General features: G+C 46.5%; 1 protein-coding gene across 1 annotated transcript in view; it reads right to left on the bottom strand.

Moving 5' to 3' along the window:
* Window positions 1-1149: 1149 nt before the first annotated feature.
* The window catches only part of cd109 (CD109 molecule), a 57218-nt gene continuing 36576 nt past the window's right edge, over window positions 1150-21791 (bottom strand). The window contains exons 22-31 of the mRNA XM_056294239.1: window positions 21090-21171; window positions 19422-19650; window positions 12814-12985; window positions 11603-11793; window positions 8039-8194; window positions 7704-7769; window positions 5054-5190; window positions 2941-3097; window positions 2492-2594; window positions 1150-1337 (exon numbers count right to left, since the gene is read on the bottom strand). Of these exons, the coding sequence (XP_056150214.1) occupies window positions 1150-1337; window positions 2492-2594; window positions 2941-3097; window positions 5054-5190; window positions 7704-7769; window positions 8039-8194; window positions 11603-11793; window positions 12814-12985; window positions 19422-19650; window positions 21090-21171 (1481 nt within the window). The remainder of the gene's footprint in view (window positions 1338-2491; window positions 2595-2940; window positions 3098-5053; window positions 5191-7703; window positions 7770-8038; window positions 8195-11602; window positions 11794-12813; window positions 12986-19421; window positions 19651-21089; window positions 21172-21791) is intronic.

The raw sequence follows: 21791 nt of genomic DNA, 5'->3' as shown, positions 1-21791 counted from the left end.
GAGAGCATGAGAGTCGGCAACAAGCATCTAGTGTCAGTTGCAGCAATGCACGGCCTCAGCTAGCTGGTAACGAGTTCGCAAAGAAAGTCAAGAAAAGAACTTGTAAAGGGAAGAAGCATTTGATAAGGCTGTGTGTGCACTGAGCAATATTACCGGTTGTGATTGTGTGTTGTTGTGTATTTGGTGGATGAGTTTGTATGATATGACTAGTCCTAGTCAGTCACATCATTCTTTATCAGTAATGACTGGTGAGCTGTCTGCTTGGGTGGTTTTCAGTGAATACAAATATTGTCATAGTGTAGAGTTACACACTGCCTCGGGATGATTTAATCCGCTGTGTCCTCGTCTTGTGATTTGTGAGTGAGATGGTGGTACCTGGTCTATTGAACTGTATAGGCATACCTGCTCAGCTGGACTGGTTATTCAGCCTCTGACCAGTAGGTGTGGTTTTGTCTTTATTTAAACATATGAAAAAAGATACAATATATAACTGGGAAGAGAATGTGAAGGAGAACTGCCTAAACACCCTCAATGGGCGTGAAAAGTGGCGCTGTCCAGGCATCACACTCCGGGAAACAATCACAGCAATGCCGTATGCACAATTTGTATGTATCACCATAGCTAGCAGTTAGCTTAGCCTGCCCCGCTTCCACATCCTGTCAGACCGCCCTCGCTGTTTCCTCTTCGGGCGCAGCTCCGGGCAGGGCCGTGGTCCCTGATTTCCCTCGTGTAAACGATGTTCATTATATACAAATGTGAGCATCGTTCGTGACTCTGACACACGCCAACACTTTCAAATATTTTTTCAAATGTTTTCAAAACAAATTTTTATTACATTTTTTCAACAATGCAAGCTGACAGACAGGATAAAAAGTAAAACCAGAAAATCACAGCTTTGATATGAAACGCTCTCAATCTGCCACTAAGTCACTTTTCTAAATTTAATTAAGAAAAAAAAATTACAAACTTCATTTACAAACATTATCCAGCGCGAGATTTCTTTCATATCTAAGACAAATTTGTACACCTCCGAAGAACGATTCAGAAATCACCACCTTTAATTTCACTTGTACAAAGGTAAATTGTTGTTTCACCGACCTCACAATATGGAACCTTTCTCTCTGCAAAGCTGGGCCGTCCGAACCTCCTCTACAGGCGGAGGACACAGAGGACGAGGAGGGCACACAGCAGTCGGAGCGTCGCGGCGTTCTGGTTGGCGTGGTCGGCTAAGGTGGGCTGGTGCGGTGGTCTGCACTCGCTGCATCCGTGCCCACAGAACGAGCAGGAAGTCATGTCGTGTCTCCTCTCTGAGGTGTACGTCCTGACCGTCCGCCGCCCTGCAACACCAACCACGTCAGAGGTTAGAGGTGCAGGTGACAGGTTAGATACCGATTTCCTTTCTGGGGAAACTCGACAATAGTACAGACGAACTAAGACACAACACAGTAAACCAAAGACATAACGCAGTACAAAAGAGGTGGCGCTAATGCAGTGGTAATGGTGGTAGTTGTGATGCGCAGTAATCCTAAAAAGGGTTTTACAGATATAGATGTACGTTAGACTAGCAAGATTATTCAAATTATTATATTGCGGCACGGTGGCGCAGTGGCTAGCGTGGTCGCCTCGCAGCGAGAAGGTCCTGGGTTCGAGTCCCTGGGTAGTCCAACCTTGGGGGTCGTCCCGGGTCGTCCTCTGTGTGGAGTTTGCATGTTCTCCCCGTGTCTGCGTGGGTTTCCTCCGGGTGCTGCGGTTTCCTCCCACAGTCCAAAGACATGTAGGTCAGGTGACTCACTGTACAAAATTGTCCCTAGGTGTGAATGTGTGTGTGCGTGTGTCAGCCCTGTGATGGTCTGGTAGCCTCTCCAGGGTGTCTCCCCGGACGCCCAATGACTGCTGGGCGAGGCTCCAGCATCCCGTGACCCCAGTTGGGATTAAGCAGCTTGGATAATGGATGGATGGATGGATTATTATATGAGCAAGAGTTAAAGGGAAGGTTTCCAAGATGGTAATGAGACCAGCTATGTTGTATGGGTTGGAGACAGTGGCACTGATGAAAAGACAGGAGGTGGAGCTGGAGGTGGCAGAGTTGAAGATGATAAGATTTTCATTGGGAGTGATGAAGAAGGACAGGATTAGGAACGAGTATATTAGAGGGACAGCTCAGGTTGGACGGTTTGGAGACAAAGCAAGAGAGACAAGATTGAGATGGTTTGGACATGTGTGGAGGAGAGATGCTGGGTATACTGGGAGAAGGATGCTGAATATGGAGCTGCCAGGGAAGAGGAGAAGAGGAAGGCCAAAGAGGAGGTTTATGGAGGTGGTGAGGGAGGACATGCAGGTGGCTGGTGTGACAGAGGAAGATGCAGAGGACAGGAAGAGATGGAAACGGGTGATCCGCTGTGGCGCCCCCTAACGGGAGCAGCCAAAAGTAGTAGTAGTAGCCACAAGTAGTAGTAGTAGTAAGTAGAGGTGTATTAGACTGAAGTCTTACGTGGCTCATAATAATCGTAGATGACAACGGCTGCGTGCTGGACTTTGGCCACTTTGTATTCCAGAGTCAGAGGAACTCGTACACACATCTCCGATGTCGTCACCTAAAGAAAACACATTTCCGTTCACATGTCGGCCACCCAACACATGTTCCAGTCCAGACAGAAGACAAGGAGTCTGACAGCAGAATTAGCTGAAATTACAAAAGCATCTGCATCAAGACAAACACGGGAGCGAGGGGGTCAAAGGTCACAGCATCAGAGTGTTTCTGCAGAATGGCGCTATGTTAGTCTAACACTAGCCATACCGCCAGAAATATTAAAAGCGTTGTCGCTCACTTCCTGTTTAGGTTTCGATGTCACAAGAGACACACAGGGGAGTGGACAGGGAAGGACGTGGAGGAGGGAAGCCTGTTTGCAGAGTAAACAGAGAAAAGAAAATAAAGCTTACAGAGTCCAAGTACAGGATGACTTTCCCCGGAGTCGTCTCAATCCTCCTTACGACCGACCCGGTCCGGATGCCGTCTTGGGCCAGACTGAAGCCGCTGAGCAGACCCACCTCCATGATGGCCATGCCCGTCTCATTCAGGCCCCGCTCCCCCGACAGCCTGGACAACATAATCCGGTAGCGTACAACAACACACAAAACTACAAGTGTTCATAGTGTTAAATTACTCTACATTAAGTTTTTGTTACTTAGAATATGTTCCCCATACTAAAGTGACATCTTGATCATTACTGATTCACTAGTAATTAAGTTTTTTTATGTTCCCCATACTAAAGTGTTACCCACTAATCAATCAGTAGACAGTCTTTGCTGAGGAACTTGATTAGGAGACACAGACCTGCACCCACACCGGCCCTTCCTGGATAAGATCCCCCACCCCTGCGTCTAAGCTGTCATCAGTTTGCAGCTTCTGGCTTAAACGAACGGCTAGTAATACCAGGAGTGCTGGTCCAAGGAGCTGTGATGTGGTCAGACGACAGGAAATCCCTGCTCAGCCCCACAAGAAGGTAAGTAACTGAATTCAGATGCATTTCAGGCACACTTCAACTTCACTGTGGAAAACAAATTGGGATTTTGACTTTGACAGGGCCAGCAGAGAAGGCCCCGATAGCCCTGAGAGCCACCACTGATATAATCCATCCATCCATCCATCCATCCAGCCACTATCCGAACTGCTTATCCTGCTCTCAGGGGTATGCGGGTATGCTGAGCCTATCCTAGCAGTCACTGGGGCGGTAGGCGGGGAGACACCCCGGACAGGTTGCCAACTACCACAACATTTTATGAATCTGAGTCAGAAATTTAGCTTGACAAAAACAGTTCATGTGCATGAATTTGTCTTGATGACATCAGATCAAGAATATGGAGTTTTTGAACCCCCCCCCCACCCCACACACACCTACCTCACCAAATAACAGAGCAGGAAATTAAAGCATAGAGTAGACTGTTTTTATTCAAGTTGTGGCTTCGCTTGCAAACCGTTTCGATTTTGAGATTGTTTGCATCCTGACAAGTTGATCAAAATACTCAGTTCTGATTGGAGCCGTGTTTTGATGAAAACAGTTTTCAGAATACGAGATGGATGCACGTTGTTTAGGAGTGGAGGCTGTCGTATTAATTTATTTTTTTGGGGGGTGGGGGTGGGGGGGGTTCCCCCTTTTTCTCCCGCTGCTCCACCCCCTCTGCTGATCCGGGGAGGGCTGCAGACTACCACACCTCCTCCCATACATGTGGGGTCACCAGCCACTTCTTTTCACCTGACAGTGAGGAGTTTCACCAGGGGGACGTAGCGTGTGGGAGGATCACGCTATTCCCCCCCAGTTCCCCCTCCCTCCTGAAGGGGTGCCCTGACCGACCAGAGGAGGCGCTAGTGCAGTGACCAGGACACATACCCACATCAAGCTTCCCACCCGCAGACACGGCCAATTGTGTCTGTAGGGAGGCCCGACCAAGCAGGAGGTAACACGGGGGATTCGAACCGGCGATCCCCGTGTTGGTAGACAATGTAATAGACCGCCACGCCACCCGGACGCCCTGTCATATTAACATGTTGATCTGTGAAATCATTTCTTGAAAATGTAAATTTGCTCGGGGCGTTTTCACTGCTCCGGTTCTGAGTCAGCGGATGAGCTGCTGCTTTGTTGCGTTTTCCCGTCGGTTCGGTTCGGTTCAGTCTCACGCGGTAAAATGTCCCGTGAACCAAAACGTATCAACAGAAGTCACGTGGGAGCCGTCACGCCGTTCACTGGTCAGAAATCTCAGCGGGTTGGCGGTGTTGTCGTTTTTCTTCCGGAATAGCTACCCAAAACGGACCACCGGCAGAACTGGCACTTGTTCGTGACTGCGGTCATCGTTCGGGTCATGTACCGAGCCAAAATATGCGAGCAGAATGGCACATCTGAATACACTTCGCTTTACGTTACGCGAGAAAGACATGCTTTCAATTGGAAATTCTGCCAACGCTCGTCCTCGGGCCCAGAGTTACAACATGTGCAGTATGGACGTGTTGTCTCGTATTCTGTGGAGGACTTTGTAAGCCCGGTTCGACCTGTCTCACCTGGTGCAGATATACAGGTGAGCCGGATACATTTCACTGTCAAATAACTCCACGTCCAGGATGAACGCCTCCTGCTCGCCCACGTCTCGCCTCCTCCTGGACAGACCTCGGCCTTCTGTGTTGTAGAAGACGTTGAGCTGAGGGGGGAGAGAGGAGCAGATGGAGTTGTGAACTCAGGAGGGAAATGAGATCATGGATGAGCGAGAGAGAGAGAGAGAGAGAGACAGCAAAGGTCTTGAACCAGACTCAAACCCTCTTGTCTCGTATTTTGGTATCATTGTTATTAATATTAATAAAGCCATATTTTTGTTTTGTTGCCTTGTCCTTGTTTAACTTATTCTTGCATTGATTCTGTTGTGTTTTATCGTAATGTGAGTGAACTGAAGGCTTCTGCTCTTTATCCATCCAGCCATAATAAATCAAACAATACAAGAAAAAAATAGGTTATAGGACTGTTTTCCCAGTATCCTGCCCCAACACGCACATGTAGTGCATACATAAATACAAGCACATATATACAATTACAGTACTCTTATCCCATGTACAGAAAAATCCTTTCCTTATGTGCATGTTGATGTATGAGTCATCTTTATGAATATGATTTGGATGGTTGGCTCATATATGGGTTGACTGATATATAGGTTGACTGATATATGGGTTGACTGATATACAGGTTTACTGATATATGGGTCTACTGATATATAGGTTGACTGATATATGGGTTGACTGACATATAGGTTGACTGATATATGGGTTGACTGACATATAGGTTGACTGACATATAGGTTGACTGATATATGGGTCTACTGATATATAGGTTGACTGATATATGGGTTGACTGACATATACACTCACCGGCCACTTTATTAGGCACACCTGTCCAACTGCTCGTTAACGCAAATTTCTAATCAGCCAATCACATGGCAGCAACTCAATGCATTTAGGCACGTAGACATGGTCAAGACGATCTGCTGCAGTTCAAACCGAGCATCAGAATGGGGAAGAAAGGTGATTTAAGTGACTTTGAACGTGGCATGGTTGTTGGTGCCAGACGGGCTGGTCTGAGTATTTCAGAAACTGCTGATCTACTGGGATTTTCACGCACAACCATCTCCAGGGTTTACAGAGAATGGTCCGAAAAAGAGAAAATATCCGGTGAGCGGCAGTTCTGTGGGTGAAAATGCCTTGTTGATGCCAGAGGTCAGAGGAGAATGGCCAGACTGGTTCGAGCTGATAGAAAGGCAACAGTAACTCAAATAACCACTCATTACAACCGAGGTATGCAGAAGAGCATCTCTGAACGCACAACACGTGGAACCTTGAGGCAGATGGGCTACAGCAGCAGAAGACCACACCGGGTGCCACTCCTGTCAGCTAAGAACAGGAAACTGAGGCTACAATTCGCACAGGCTCAACAAAATTGGACAACAGAAGATTGGAAAAACGTTGCCTGGTCTGATGAGTCTCGATTTCTGCTGCAACATTCGGATGGTAGGGTCAGAATTTGGCGTCAACAACATGAAAGCATGGATCCATCCTGCCTTGTATCAATGGTTCAGGCTGGTGGTGGTGGTGTAATGGTGTGGGGGATATTTTCTTGGCACACTTTGGGCCCCTTAGTACTAATTGAGCATCGTGTCAACACCACAGCCTACCTGAGTATTGTTGCCGACCATGTCCATCACTTTATGACCACAGTGTTCCCATCTTCTGATGGCTACTTCCAGCAGGATAATGCGCCATGTCATAAAGCTCGAATCATCTCAGACTGGTTTCTTGAACATGACAATGAGTTCACTGTACTCAAATGGCCTCCACAGTCACCAGATCTCAATCCAATAGAGCACCTTTGGGATGTGGTGGACCGGGAGATTCGCATCATGGATGTGCAGCCGACAAATCTGCAGCAACTGCGTGATACTATCATGTCAATATGGACCAAACTCTCTGAGGAATGTTTCCAGTACCTTGTTGAATCTATGCCACGAAGGATTAAGGCAGTTCTGAAGGCAAAAGGGGGTCCAACCCGGTACTAGCAAGGTGTACCTAATGAAGTGGCCAGTGAGTGTAGGTTGACTGATATATGGGTTGACTAATATATAGGTTGACTGATATATAGGTTGACTGACATATAGGTTGACTGATATATGGGTTGACTAATATATAGGTTGACTGATATATGGGTTGACTGATATACAGGTTTACTGATATATGGGTTGACTGACATATAGGTTGACTGATATATGGGTCTACTGATATATAGGTTGACTGATATATGGGTTGACTGACATATAGGTTGACTGATATATGGGTTGACTGACATATAGGTTGACTGATATATGGGTCGACTGATATATAGGTTGACAGATATATGGGTTGACTGACATATAGGCTGACTGATATATGGGTTGACTGACATATAGGTTGACTGATATATGGGTCGACTGATATATAGGTTGACAGATATATGGGTTGACTGATATATAGGCTGACTGATATATGGGTTGACTGACATATAGGTTGACTGATATATGGGTTGACTGACATATAGGTTGACTGATATATGGGTTGACTGATATATAGGTTGACTGACATATGGGTTGACTGATATACAGGTTTACTGATATATGGGTTGACTGGGCACTGGTACCTGAAAGAGAGCAAAACCTTGACCCTCTGCAGTGACTTGGAGGGTCAACTCTTCTTCTGCATCAATCTGAAAGAAAGAAACGGCAAACTCAGTATGATTATGCTGATGCTATCTCCATGACGACAGTCTCTGTCGACTGACAGACGAGACTCAAGCCAACGTGCTGAGCTGTACCTGCGAGGCAGTACTTTGTTTGTACATACGGCATGTCACAGGGAAAAGGGCGTGGGCTTGTTAGTGTATGTGTTTTAATGTGTGTATGTGACAGCATGCAGCTCAGGAATATCTTGTGAATCCCCGTGTAGAGAACAGAGGTGAGACATGTCCCGTCTCACCCGCTGGCTCTGGTGGAGCAGGTGGTTGGTGTGGTCGATGTGGAAGGAGGCCACGGTGTCTGAAGGGCCTGTGTTGACCCGAATGGTTAGGTTGAGGTCATCAGATCCACTGGACGCTGCAAACGTCGACAAGGCCTGCAGGGCCACAACGGTGTCCTGCAGAGAGAAGAGCTCCGTTTACTGTCTGTCTGTCTGTCTGTCTGTGTTTTGTAGCAGTTTAGTCTTTACTCACTTCCCTATAAATTCAAAGTTTTTGCATTTTTTGTCTGTTTGTATTCTTGTTCCATTTTGTTTTGATTATTTCTGTTCCATTTAGCATTTTTGGCTGGACCAGCTGGCGGGCCGGCCCTACAAACAACAATGTCCATGACTGACTGACTGACTGACTGATCAGTTTGACACGACTGGACCGCTGGATCAGGTGACCAACAACGTCACGATTGGTCGGCTGAACACCAAGAGGCATGTGAGAGAACACACAGTTAAAGTCCCCTAAATGACAATCACTCTGACAAAACACTCGGCGAATTCACAAAAGGACTGCGTGGCGTTCGCGGCCGCTAAACCTGCACAAATAAGACAAAACGAAACTGTGTAATTCTCAAAGCACCCGCAAAGGATGAAACGCAACCCTAACTGCGTTGCCATGCAATATTTGCATGTATTTAAATGAGGTAATATGCATACATATGGTGCAAAATTGGCCCCCTTTCTATGCAAATGAGCTTCATTACAAAAAAAAAGTCAAATTCACAAACAGCAGGGCTGACAGCCACATGCTGCTGGAGTGTAAATGATTAGTGTCTTCAGAGAACGGGTGGTAACTCAGGGCCAGACTTTCCAGTGATCATGGCAGCAGTGATCGTAGCCAGGCGGAGGCATTGTCACGCCTGGCGTGCTTGTGAGCGAGACATCTCGAAGGAGAATATCACTTTTTGACTTAACGGAGACTGAAATCATTTGCAGATACAGGTTGCCGGGCCTAACGATTCCTCCTGCACTTGATGACATCAAGGATGACATTTAGCCTCCCTGCTGTGCTCTTGGTGCAACGCCACCCGTTATGCTTTGCCACATGGATAATTACTATCAGACGCAAATCAAGGGCAAACGGCACTCGGTTGCAAAACCGGAGTGGAAAGTATTGTTCTTGCAACTGCATTTATAACCTATTCTTTTTAATCGAATGTAGTTAACAACAAATATTACTGGGACTACTGCAGAAAATTCCACATGAACATTTAATATCCAGGAACTCACATCATAGACACTACCACTGACTATCCCTGTAACGAACTGGCCACAAGTCCCAACACTGATAATTATACATGTTTCAGCCATCTACACTAGGTTTTGACCTACTCTTGTTTGCTTTGTTTCCCAGTGAGGATAAATAAAATGCATCTAAACTAAACTACTCTCATCACTCTACTACTACTACTACTACTACTACTGCTACTACTACTACTACTGTTGGCTGCTCCCGTTAGGGGGCGCCAAAGCGGTTCATCCGTTTCCATCTCTTCCTGTCCTCTGCATCTTCCTCTGTCACACCAGCCACCTGCATGTCCTCCCTCACCACATCCATAAACCTCCTCTTGGGCCTTCCTCTTCTCCTCTTCCCTGGCAGCTCCATATTCAGCATCCTTCTCCCAGTATACCCAGCATCTCTCCTCCACACATGTCCAAACCATCTCCATCTTGTCTCTCTTGCTTTGTCTCCAAACCGTCCAACCTGAGCTGTCCCTCTAATATACTCGTTCCTAATCCTGTCCTTCTTCATCACTCCCAATGAAAATCTTATCATCTTCATCTCTGCCACCTCCAGCTCCTCCTCCTGTCTTTTCATCAGTGCCACTGTCTCCAAACCATATAACATAGCTGGTCTCACAACCATCTTGTAAACCTTCCCTTTAACTCTTGCTGGTACCCTTCTGTCACAAATCACTCCTGACACTCTTCTCCACCCACTCCACCCTGCCTGCACTCTCTTCTCCACCCACTCCACCCTACCTGCACTCTCTTCTCCACCCACTCCACCCTACCTGCACTCTCTTCTTCACCTCTCTTCTGCACTCCACGTTACTTTGGACAGTTGACCCCAAGTATTTAAACTCATACACCTTCGTCACCTCTACTCCTCCCATCCTCACCATTCCACTGTCCTCTCTCTCATTCACACATACGTATTCCGTCTTGCTCCTACTGACTTTCATTCCTCTCCTCTCCAGTGCATACCTCCACCTCTCCAGGCTCTCCTCCACCTGCACTCTACTCTCGCTACAGATCACAATGTCATCCGCAAACATCATCGTCCACGGAGACTCCTGCCTGATCTTGTCCGTCAACCTGTCCATCACCATTGCAAACAAGAAAGGGCTCAGAGCCGACCCTTGATGTAATCCCACCTCCACCTTGAACCCATCTGTCATTCCAACCACACACCTCAACACTGTCACACTTCCCTCATACATATCCTGCACCACCCCTACATACTTCTCTGCAACTCCCGACTTCCTCATACAATACCACACCTCCTCTCTCGGCACCCTGTCATTTGCTTTCTCTGAATCCACAAAGACACAATGTAACTCCTTCTGGCCTTCTCTATACTTCTCCATCAACATTCTCAAAGCAAACATCACATCTGTGGTGCTCGCTAATTGTCACCGCTCCTCTTAACCTAGCTTCTATTACTCTTTCTCACATCTTCATGCTGTGGCTGATCAACTTTATACCTCTGTAGTCGCTGCAGTTCTGCACATCACCCTTGTTCTTGAAAATCAGTACAAGATTGTGTTAAACAATCTAGTTAAAAACTCCACTGCCATCTCTCCTAAACACCTCCATGCCTCCACAGGTATGTCATCAGGACCAACTGCCTTTCCACTCTTCATCCTCTTCATAGCTGCCCTCACTTCCCCCTTGTTAATCCACCGCACTTCCTGATTCACTATCCCCAGATCATCCAACCTTCTCTCCCTCATTTTCTTCATTCATCAGCCCCTCAAAGTACTCCTTCCACCTTCTCACCACACTCTCCTCGCTTGTCAGCACATTTCCATCTCTTATCCTTCATCACACTAACGTGCTGCATATCCTTCCCGGCTCGGTCCCTCTGTCTAGCCAATCGGCACAAGTCCTTTTCTCCTTCTACTCTAATCTAACTACTCCTCTTCTTTCAGCTTGTTCCCTGTCTCTCAGGGGTTGCCACAGCAGATTGTACAGGTATCATCGGTACCCTGTGAGGGCACAGCACCAATGGCGGCTGTTGTTAACCTGGGCCTCAGCCAATCTGGTATGGAGCCTCAACTGATCCGGTATGGTCTTGTAAATCCACATGATAAAAATTTTACGTCGGATGCCCTTCCTGACACAACCACTAACCCTACGGACGGGGGCACAGGTAAAGATCTAATCTAACCACTCTAATCGCTCTACTGTGGTCTAATCTGATGGAAAGTATGTAATCTTTCATTGATTTTACCAGTCTGTAAATGTGGTGTCGTGTTTGGCTGAGATGAAAACCAGGTGTTGGTGGACCTGCTGCGGGTCTTGTCTAACCTGTGTGCTGCCGTATCCTCCCAGGTGGTTGCGCTGCTGGCTGAGCCACTTCATGAGGGCCAGACCCTCCTCTGTCCGGTCCCCCTGCTGCAGGGACAGCAGCAGGTAGGCAGCCATCTCGATGTCCGTCGTGCGAGGCTGCCAGGAGGCAGAGAGGCCGACGTGTGGGGAGCTCCAGAATGGCACGCCATCTATGCACGCACACACACGCACACACATACATCAAAGAAGACGTGACGCTGTTCCTGTAGTCACCTTTTCAAAAGTGGAGGTGCAATATGCAATACAGCCACTAGGTAGCGCAGAGGAATATGAGTCGTAGACAAGTGGTCATGGAAAACGTGTCTTCATCTGTTTTTTAACTCATGTTCTGTTCGGATCAAAATGCCCCTTTAAAAGGCCAACCACAAATGTCGTTAACATCATTAATTATGAAAATAAAGATAAAATATATTGGGTATCCCCCCCCCTCCCTTTTCTCCCCAATTGTACTCCGAGCCATCCTGGTCGCAGCTCAACCCCCCTCTGCCAATCCGGGGAGGGCTGCAGACTACCACGTCTCCTCCCATACACGTGGAGTCACCAGCCGCTTCTTTTCACCTGACAGTGAAGAACAGGCGCCCTGACCAACCAGAGGAGGCGCTAGTGCAGTGACCTGGACACATACCCACATCTGGCTTCCCACCCGCAGACACGGCCAATTGTGTCTGTAGGGACGCCTGACCAAGCCGGAGTTAACGTGGGGATTCGAACCGGCGATCCCTGTGTTGGTAGGCACCCGAACAGACCGCTACGCCACCTGGACGCCATATTTGGGGGTATTTTTCAATAAATTTTACGAGTGTATTGCTACAAAATCCAAAGGTGGCTCAGGCCAGTGTGACCGGTGACCAGTACATCCATGACTAGTTGGGACCTGAGGGTTAAACATGTGCAAGTTTCATGGGCATTCACTGGCTTTCAAACATAAATAACTCATCTTGAAATGTTCTGTTCGATTTATTCCAATTACGGTGTCACTTTTGTACTTCAGTAAAACTTGAGTGGCCTCAGTTACCTAAAGGGGAGATTTTATTTGCATTATGTATTTGATCTATTTGTCTGTCTGTCTGTCTACACATACACATAGTCTATCTAGCCATCACCTGTCCATCCTTCTATTTACCCCTCTCTCTCCCGGCGTGGAGCCCTGCCCCCTCCCGGCCTCCTACCTCTCATCTCAGCCCGTCCCAGCAGCTGGTTGAGGCTCTGGTTGGAGCTGGAGCTGTCAGACAGGCTGAGGGCGTAGCAGAGCAGAGCCAGGCTGTAGTTACTGGAGACGCCCAGAGCCAGCCGAGTCTCCAAATACAGCAGAGCCGCCGACACCCGGCTGGCATAGCCGCCCTGACAGGAGGACAGAACACAACGCTCACACCTCTGTTACACCACATGCACGTATCTCAACTGCAATGGCTGACTTCCACCATGAACAAGTCAAACAGACCGACGTTCTAGTGTTTCCACAAGACGTCTTTCGAACACACACAGAGCCAGAACCCGTCGCCCGCGCTTTTCAGTGCAGAAATTTGGGGAGTTTGGAGGTCATGAGCTGTTCATCATTTTGGTTCGGTCGTTTCCATTCAGCAACGCCTGCTGATGTAAACCGCTCATAATGATATTTTAAAATTGGCCCGAACTTGAAACACTAATATCTTCTGTCATCACTTTTTACTTTAATCAAAACGCACTTTGTACTGTCTTTCTACTGAAAAAACATAAAAGGTAAAATTCTCTTTTTTTCTCAGTCGGCTTCTCTCAAGTTGTTTTTCTTTCCGATATCCCATCTCATCTTATCTCATCCCATCTCCTCAGTAGGGCACTCCAGACGTCCCTCTCCCCAGCAACGCTCTCCAGCTCCTCCTGGGGGGGGGGTCCCAAGATGTCCCCAAAAAATTTTTTTAAAAAGGGGACCGGAGGGTGTGCTCCAATTATCGGGGCATCACACTGCTCAGCCTCGCTGGCAGTCTACTCTAGGGTGCTGGAAAGGAGGCTCCGACCAGCTGTCGAACCTCGGATCCAGGGGGAACAATGCAGAGTCTGTCATGGTCGTGGAACAACGGACCAACTCTTTACCCTTGCGGAGGTGCTGAGGGAGGCACGGGAGTTTGACCAGCCAGTCTTTCTGATATTGCAACAACAAAAAAAAGTCACTGAATGTTTTATTATTATTCCATATTCAAGCTATTTACACATGAAAAGTTAAATCAGAGGACTGATTTTGGTCCAGCTGTGACAGACTGCAAAAATTAACCACGTTGCACCTTTGACCTTAATTAATGAGAGTCATGTGTGAGCAGTTTTCATGAAGAGACAGATGACTGCTCTGCAGAGCCGGTGAGCAGACCTCGCAGTCAGTCAGACTGGCTTAAAGAGCCAAGTCGGGGTGGACATGAAGTGAATAGGACCTGGTGACCTGGACGTCAGCTCCTCCTCATCAGCGTGACAACACAATTCAACAGACATCACGTCGTTTAGAACGACCAGGGTGGTCATGTTGACAGCTTTGGAGAAAGATACAGACCTGCCGCTCCCTGGATGCTCCTAAAATTGCATATATATTTGCATTAAAATGGGTTTTAGATCAATTGCACAAAAAAGGTTATGGTAAGAGCTACCTAAAATGACCAACGTTGGACCCGTGGTCGTTCCAGTAGTTTTTAAGTTCCGGTCGTTGTTTGGGACTGTTTCAATATTTATTTTCAGTTCTTTTTTTTTTACATTTCATGTTTTATAGGTCTTGTTACGTTTGTTAGATTAGCAATATGTGTTTTCAGTCTTGTTTGTCAGGTAATATTTTCACTTTTTCAATTTTGCTATTCAAGTTCAATCATGTCTGTCTCTCTTAAGTTTAAATTGTTTGAAAAATAGTATTATAGTTATTAAAATTTTCATTTTGGTATCAGTTAGTTTCTTAACAGACATATGAACATATGTAATGCATTAATATCTCAGCTGGGTATTTATCTTGACAGAATATAGAGTTTAAAAACTGGCCGTCATTTTGACTGCCCGTGGTCGTTTTAGGTAGGAGTGAACCTCAGGTCGTTCTAGTGTGGGACAGGTTATCTAGTGTGGGACAGGTTATCTAGTGTGGGACAGGTTATCTAGTGTGAGATAGGTTATCTAGTGTGGGACAGGTTATCTAGTGTGGGACAGGTTATCTAGTGTGAGACAGGTTATCTAGTGTGGGAAAGGTTATCTAGTGTGAGATAGGTTATCTAGTGTGAGACAGGTTATCTAGTGTGAGACAGGTTATCTAGTGTGGGACAGGTTATCTAGTGTGAGACAGGTTATCTAGTGTGGGAATGGTTATCTAGTGTGAGACAGATTATCTAGTGTGAGACAGGTTATCTAGTGTGGGAAAGGTTATCTAGTGTGAGACAGGTTATCTAGTGTGAGACAGGTTATCTAGTGTGAGATAGGTTATCTAGTGTGGGACAGGTTATCTAGTGTGGGACAGGTTATCTAGTGTGGGACAGGTTATCTAGTGTGAGACAGGTTATCTAGTGTGAGACAGGTTATCTAGTGTGGGATAGGTTATCTAGTGTGGGACAGGTTATCTAGTGTGAGACAGGTTATGTAGTGTGGGACAGGTTATCTAGTGGGGGACAGGTTATCTAGTGTGAGACAGGTTATCTAGTGTGAGACAGGTTATTTAGTGGGGGACAGGTTATCTAGTATGGGACAGGTTATCTAGTGTGAGATAGGTTATCTAGTGTGAGACAGGTTATCTAGTGTGGGACAGGTTATCTAGTGTGAGACAGGTTATCTAGTGTGAGACAGGTTATCTAGTATGAGATAGGTTATCTAGTGTGAGATAGGTTATCTAGTGTGAGACAGGTTATCTAGTGGGGGACAGGTTATCTAGTATGGGACAGGTTATCTAGTGTGAGATAGGTTATCTAGTGTGAGACAGGTTATCTAGTGTGAGACAGGTTATCTAGTGTGAGATAGGTTATCTAGTGGGGGACAGGTTATCTAGTGTGAGACAGGTTATCTAGTGTGAGACAGGTTATCTAGTGGGGGACAGGTTATCTAGTGTGAGACAGGTTATCTAGTGTGGGACAGGTTATCTAGTGTGAGACAGGTTATCTAGTGTGAGACAGGTTATCTAGTGTGGGATAGGTTATCTAGTGTGAGATAGGTTATCTAGTGTGGGACAGGTTATCTAGTGTGAGACAGGTTATCTAGTGTGAGACAGGTTATCTAGTGGGGGACAGGTTATCTAGTATGGGACAGGTTATCTAGTGTGAGATAGGTTATCTAGTGTGAGACAGGTTATCTAGTGTGGGACAGGTTATCTAGTGTGAGACAGGTTATCTAGTGTGAGACAGGTTATCTAGTGTGAGACAGGTTATCTAGTGTGAGATAGGTTATCTAGTGTGAGATAGGTTATCTAGTGTGAGATAGGTTATCTAGTGTGAGACAGGTTATCTAGTGTGGGACAGGTTATCTAGTGTGGGACAGGTTATCTAGTGTGAGATAGGTTATCTAGTGTGGGACAGGTTATCTAGTGTGGGACAGGTTATCTAGTGTGAGATAGGTTATCTAGTGTGGGACAGGTTATCTAGTGTGGGACAGGTTATCTAGTGTGGGACAGGTTATCTAGTGTGGGACAGGTTATCTAGTGTGGGACAGGTTATCTAGTGTGAGATAGGTTATCTAGTGGGGGACAGGTTATCTAGTGTGGGACAGGTTATCTAGTGTGGGACAGGTTATCTAGTGTGAGATAGGTTATCTAGTGTGGGACAGGTTATCTAGTGTGGGACAGATTATCTAGTGTGAGACAGGTTATCTAGTGTGGGACAGGTTATCTAGTGTGAAACAGGTTATCTAGTGTGAGACAGGTTATCTAGTGTGGGACAGGTTATCTAGTGTGGGACAGGTTATCTAGTGTGGGACAGGTTATCTAGTGTGAAACAGGTTATTTAGTGTGGGACAGGTTATCTAGTGTGGGACAGGTTATCTAGTGTGGGACAGGTTATCTAGTGTGAGACAGGTTATCTAGTGTGGGACAGGTTATCTAGTGTGGGACAGGTTATCTAGTGTGGGATAGGTTATCTAGTGTGAAACAGGTTATTTAGTGTGGGACAGGTTATCTAGTGTGAGACAGGTTATCTAGTGTGGGACAGGTTATCTAGTGTGAGACAGGTTATCTAGTGTGGGACAGGTTATCTAGTGGGGGACAGGTTATCTAGTGTGGGACAGGTTATCTAGTGTGAGACAGGTTATCTAGTGTGGGACAGGTTATCTAGTGTGGGACAGGTTATCTAGTGTGAGACAGGTTATCTAGTGCGAGACAGGTTATCTGAAGTGTTGCTGATGAGATGTTTTTTCAGTAGTAATTTGAAACACAAGCTGGAACACAAGATGACAAAAGTATTTTAGTGACTCTATACCTGTAGCTCACGAGTTTACACAGAACGGATATTTGGAAATAGCCAACCCAAAATACTCAGTACCCACACAAAACACAAACTGGTTAAAAAAAAAAAAACTTGGCAGTAAAAATAGCACATAGACAGATCTGGACAACACTGACTGTCCTGATTAAGTGGTACACATACATACGGTTCAACATAAGTCACAGCGTAAGACAACTAAAACCAGGAGGAATGGTTGACTGAGTAATGAATGCAGGCAGTCCAGTAGAAATCAGCATCCTAATTTCTTATTCTGAAAACTCTCTTCGTTCCCATGGCGTTCATTACAACTTGTTTACCCAGAATTCCACTTACACTGCCAGCCAGACCACTGGACGATATGGATGCACCACTCAGATAATGAAGGATGTGATCATGGCCTTTGCAGTTATACCTGTTGTACATAGGTACCCTCGCTCGTCTGTGTTGTGACTTGATCTCATTTGCCGAGCAACAACACAAAGCACATCAGCAGGTGGGAAAGTCAAAAGTCCCTCTAGTTTTGACAGAAACGAGTCTCAGCATCCCCGCAACCCTGAGAGCAGGATAAGTGGTTTGGATAATGGAGGGATGGAGGCTTCTTTAGTCGTTGAAGAGCCTGTTCTTTACGACCTCAGATGAAGGTAAGGGAACGGATAAATCGTTTAATTCTTCCACTTCTGGTGTGGGAAGATGGCGGCGCACATTCACATTTGCGGCAGCCTCACCCAGTACCGTCCACGCAGTGTCTTTGTCCACATCTGCATCTGGGTTTATGTCTTTGTCTTGATGGCGGGGAGAGCTGGCGCTGGATCGGCTGGGAGAACTTGGTCTGCTGTGTCCTGTGGGCCCAGGGACCACGGCCCTGCCCAGAGCTGCGCCCAAAGAAATAACAACGAGGGCGGTCTGACAGGACGTGGAAGCGGGGCAGGCTAAGCTAACCGCTAGCCCATGCAGACCGGCGGTTTCAATAACACCGAGGGCAGTCTGACAGGACGTGGAAGCGGGGCAGGCTAAGCTAACCGCTAGCCCATGCAGACCGGCAGTTTCAATAACACCGAGGGCGGTCTGACAGGACGTGGAAGCGGGGCAGGCTAAGCTAACTGCTAGCCCATGCAGACCGGCAGTTCCGATAACACCGAGGGCGGTCTGGTGGCGGCCTCGCCTGGTGTTGACTGTGTTTTTGGTGTCACTGTGTGGAGTGCGGGGGGGGGGTGTCGATGGTGTCTGGCTGGGAGAGCTGGCGTTGGATCGGCTGGGGAGCTTGGTCTGCTGCATCTGGTGGGCCCAGGGCTCTTCGGCGGACCGGAAGCGGAAACACTGAGGGCGGTCTGACAGGACACGGCAGCAGGGCAGGCTAAGCTAACTGCTAGCCCATGCACACCAGCAGTTCCCACAGTCATTCTGGCTGGTGTTTGCTCTCTTGGACAGTGGGAAATTGTTTTTTTTATATATATATGTTGGATATGTGTTTTTGCAGTTTGTAGTTTTTTTTAGTTTGGGTATATGTTTTCTTGTAGGTTGTGGGTATGTGTTTTTGTCTTTGTGTTGCACTGCTGTGGGCTGGGGGAAACAATATTTTGTTTCATTTCAAGTACGTGAGTACATGAAATGAAACGACAAATAAATGTTCCTGATTCCTGGTAACTGTGTTGGCAGATTGTGTGGATGGTAAAGCAGTGATGAACAGAAAACCTCAGAATATGTTTAAACACTTTGACCACATCTGGCCGCAGTGATGTTTTGTGTTGTAACCCCAAACCTTCAGGATTGTGTCTTTACAGCTGCAATCCATGACTTTTCTCCATTAATACGTTGTTATTTGATCTGTGTGGAGGTGATGTGGTGGTGGTGTTGGACAGACAGTCAGCCTTCCAGTAGGACAGTGTTGTGATAGAGTGGATGTGGGAGGCAGAGAGAAACAGACCTGGTGACTCTGATTTTCTGGGACTACAAAAAAGGTGTAGCAGGACTACAAACCAGGTGTAGCAGCCATTGTGGCCATCAGCTCAGCAGCAAACAGTTCCGCCCTTGTAAAAATGGATCCTGGGACCAAAGCTAACACAGACAGTTTGATGTATTACACACTACATCACACTATATGGGAACACTCTTGTGCAGTCATACTGGTTGTCATGGACACATCAGCATCACGTCTCAGTCTTTTTTCCAACATGTACGTGTTTGCTGCTGCACCAGTGTTCATCCTACCTAGTCAAAACATCTCAACATCGGCATACGGAGACTGGAGAGAGTGTCTCCAACCATGGTGACGATGACTGGTGGTGTTATAGAGCCTGACTCCATCATATACTTGGAGAACATAAACATTTATTAAGGGGAAATAAAAAAAATCACAGATTTACTGAGACTCCTACCTTGAGGGTGTCGTCCTCCAGCAGAGCCATGAGGACGTAGGCAGTGAGGGCCACGGGGCCGTCCAGACCTCCCTGGAGCTCCGTGTGGATGACCCTACCAGGCTCCAGAAACCTCCCATCCACCCCCTGCTGACTTCCCAGCCAGGCCGCCGCTCTCTGAAGAACCAGCGGGTCGATGCTGATGAAGGGTCGGGCCTGTAGGAAACATCTCAGTACAAACGCAGTCAGCCTGAGGAGAGGACAAGAGAGGCGGCCATGTTGGATCCTGTGACGTTTTGTGTTGTACGTCATATTTCTTGCGTCAAAAAACTGATGAGAGTATGTATTTGTAGCATGGGCGACTCCAGTAGGGAGCAAATCCTTAATTCTAGCAGCATTGAAAAAAATATCAAATCCCAACACCTCAGTACAGTGACGGGGACACTGTACTGTAGGAGATGCCGTCCTTCGGATGAGACATTAAACCGAGGTCCTGACTCACTGTGGTCATTAAAGAGCCCATGGAACTTATCACAAGGAGTAGGGGCTCCCCGGTGTCCTGGCAAAATACCCAACCTGGCTCTGGGGATTCATAGGCAACAGAATAGACTGCCACGCCACCCGGATGCCCCCACATTAGCAAACACTTTTGACCCTACATAGAGAGTTACTCCATAGATTTCAAGGTTAACAATTGCTGTTTTGAGAATATGTTTTACCTTGAACTATTTTTTTTAATTTAGTAGCATTGCAGTTTAGCTTTTAAGATGTACTAGACCATCATTTTTCTGGTACTCATGGCTATCACATTAGGATTTATTTTTCTAAATCAGTTATCATTTGCCCATCTCGTCATCATTTCGAGGAGTCATTTCAACCCAAATGTTGACATGCCCTGTCTATGTCATGTAATCAGTAGTAGGTCATGACTGAAAACTGTCTATGTCATGTGATCAGTAGTAGGTCATGACTGAAAACTGTATGTCATGTGATCAGTAGCAGGTCATGACTGAAAACTGTCTATGTCATGTGATCAGTAGTAGGTCATGACTGAAAACTGTATGTCATGTGATCAGTAGTAGGTCATGACTGAAAACTGTATGTCACGTGATCAGTAGTAGGTCATGACTGAAAACTGTATGTCATGTGATCAGTAGTAGGTCATGACTGAAAACTGTATGTCATGTGATCAGTAGTAGGTCATGACTGAAAACTGTATATGTCATGTGATCAATAGTAGGTCATGACTGAAAACTGCATGTCATGTGATCAGTAGTAGGTCATGACTGAAACTGCATATGTCATGTGATCTGTAATAGGTCATGACTGAAAACTGTCTATGTCATGTGATCAGTAGTAGGTCATGACTGAAACTGTATATGTCATGTGATCAGTAATAGGTCATGACTCAAACCTGTATGTCATGTGATCTGTCATAGGTCATGACTGAAAACTGTCTATGTCATGTGATCAGTAGTAGGTCATGACTGAAACTGTATATGTCATGTGATCTGTAATAGGTCATGACTGAAAACTGTCTATGTCATGTGATCAGTAGTAGGTCATGACTGAAAACTGTCTATGTCATGTGATCAGTAGTAGGTCATGACTGAAAACTGTCCATGTCTGACAAAAAATTAAAACCTTATCAACTGTGTTTTAGGGTGAAATGATGAAAAGGTTTCGTACCAAGTGCTCCCAGATGAGTCGCTGTCTCCAAATGCACTGAAGGAGCCGTCGGCTCTTTGGTAGGCCAGCTCCCGCTCATAACCTGCCAGAAAAACACATTCACGCGTTAACCTGTGTTGACACATTTATGTCTACACTTTTTCCAACAGGCCTAATTTTAGTTAAAATGTGCTGGGAGGCAAAATGAGGAGGACACTAGAACTTCTCTAAAGATGATTTCTTGAAATGGCAGTAATTCACCATCCATCCATCCATTATCCAAAGCGCTTATCCTGCTCTCGGGGTTGCGAGGATGCTGGAGCCTATCACAGCAGTCATTGAGTGGCAGGCGGGGAGACATCCTGGACAGGCCGCCAGGCCATCACAGGGCCAACCCACACACACACACACACACACTGAGGGACAATTTAGTACGGCCGAGTCACCTGACCTACATGTCTTTGGACTGTTGGAGGAAACCGGAGCACCCGGAGGAAACCCAGGCAGACACGGGGAGAACATGCTAACTACATACAGATGACAACCCCCCCAAGGTTGGACTACCCCGGAGCTCGAACCCAGGACCTTCTTGCTGTGAGGCGACCACGCTAACCACTGGGCCACTGTGCCGCCCCCAAGTGTTCGCTTTTACAAGCAAATCCTACCCAAAGGACAGAACTGTTAAGTGCTCATGACTTATGAGCATATTTTGAATACTGCAGG

The sequence above is a fragment of the Lampris incognitus genome, chromosome 15 (assembly GCF_029633865.1).
Source record: "Lampris incognitus isolate fLamInc1 chromosome 15, fLamInc1.hap2, whole genome shotgun sequence".
NCBI classification, from domain to species: domain Eukaryota; kingdom Metazoa; phylum Chordata; class Actinopteri; order Lampriformes; family Lampridae; genus Lampris; species Lampris incognitus.
Note: the sequence above shows the minus strand (reverse complement) of the source record. Positions and strands in the feature narration are given on the sequence as shown.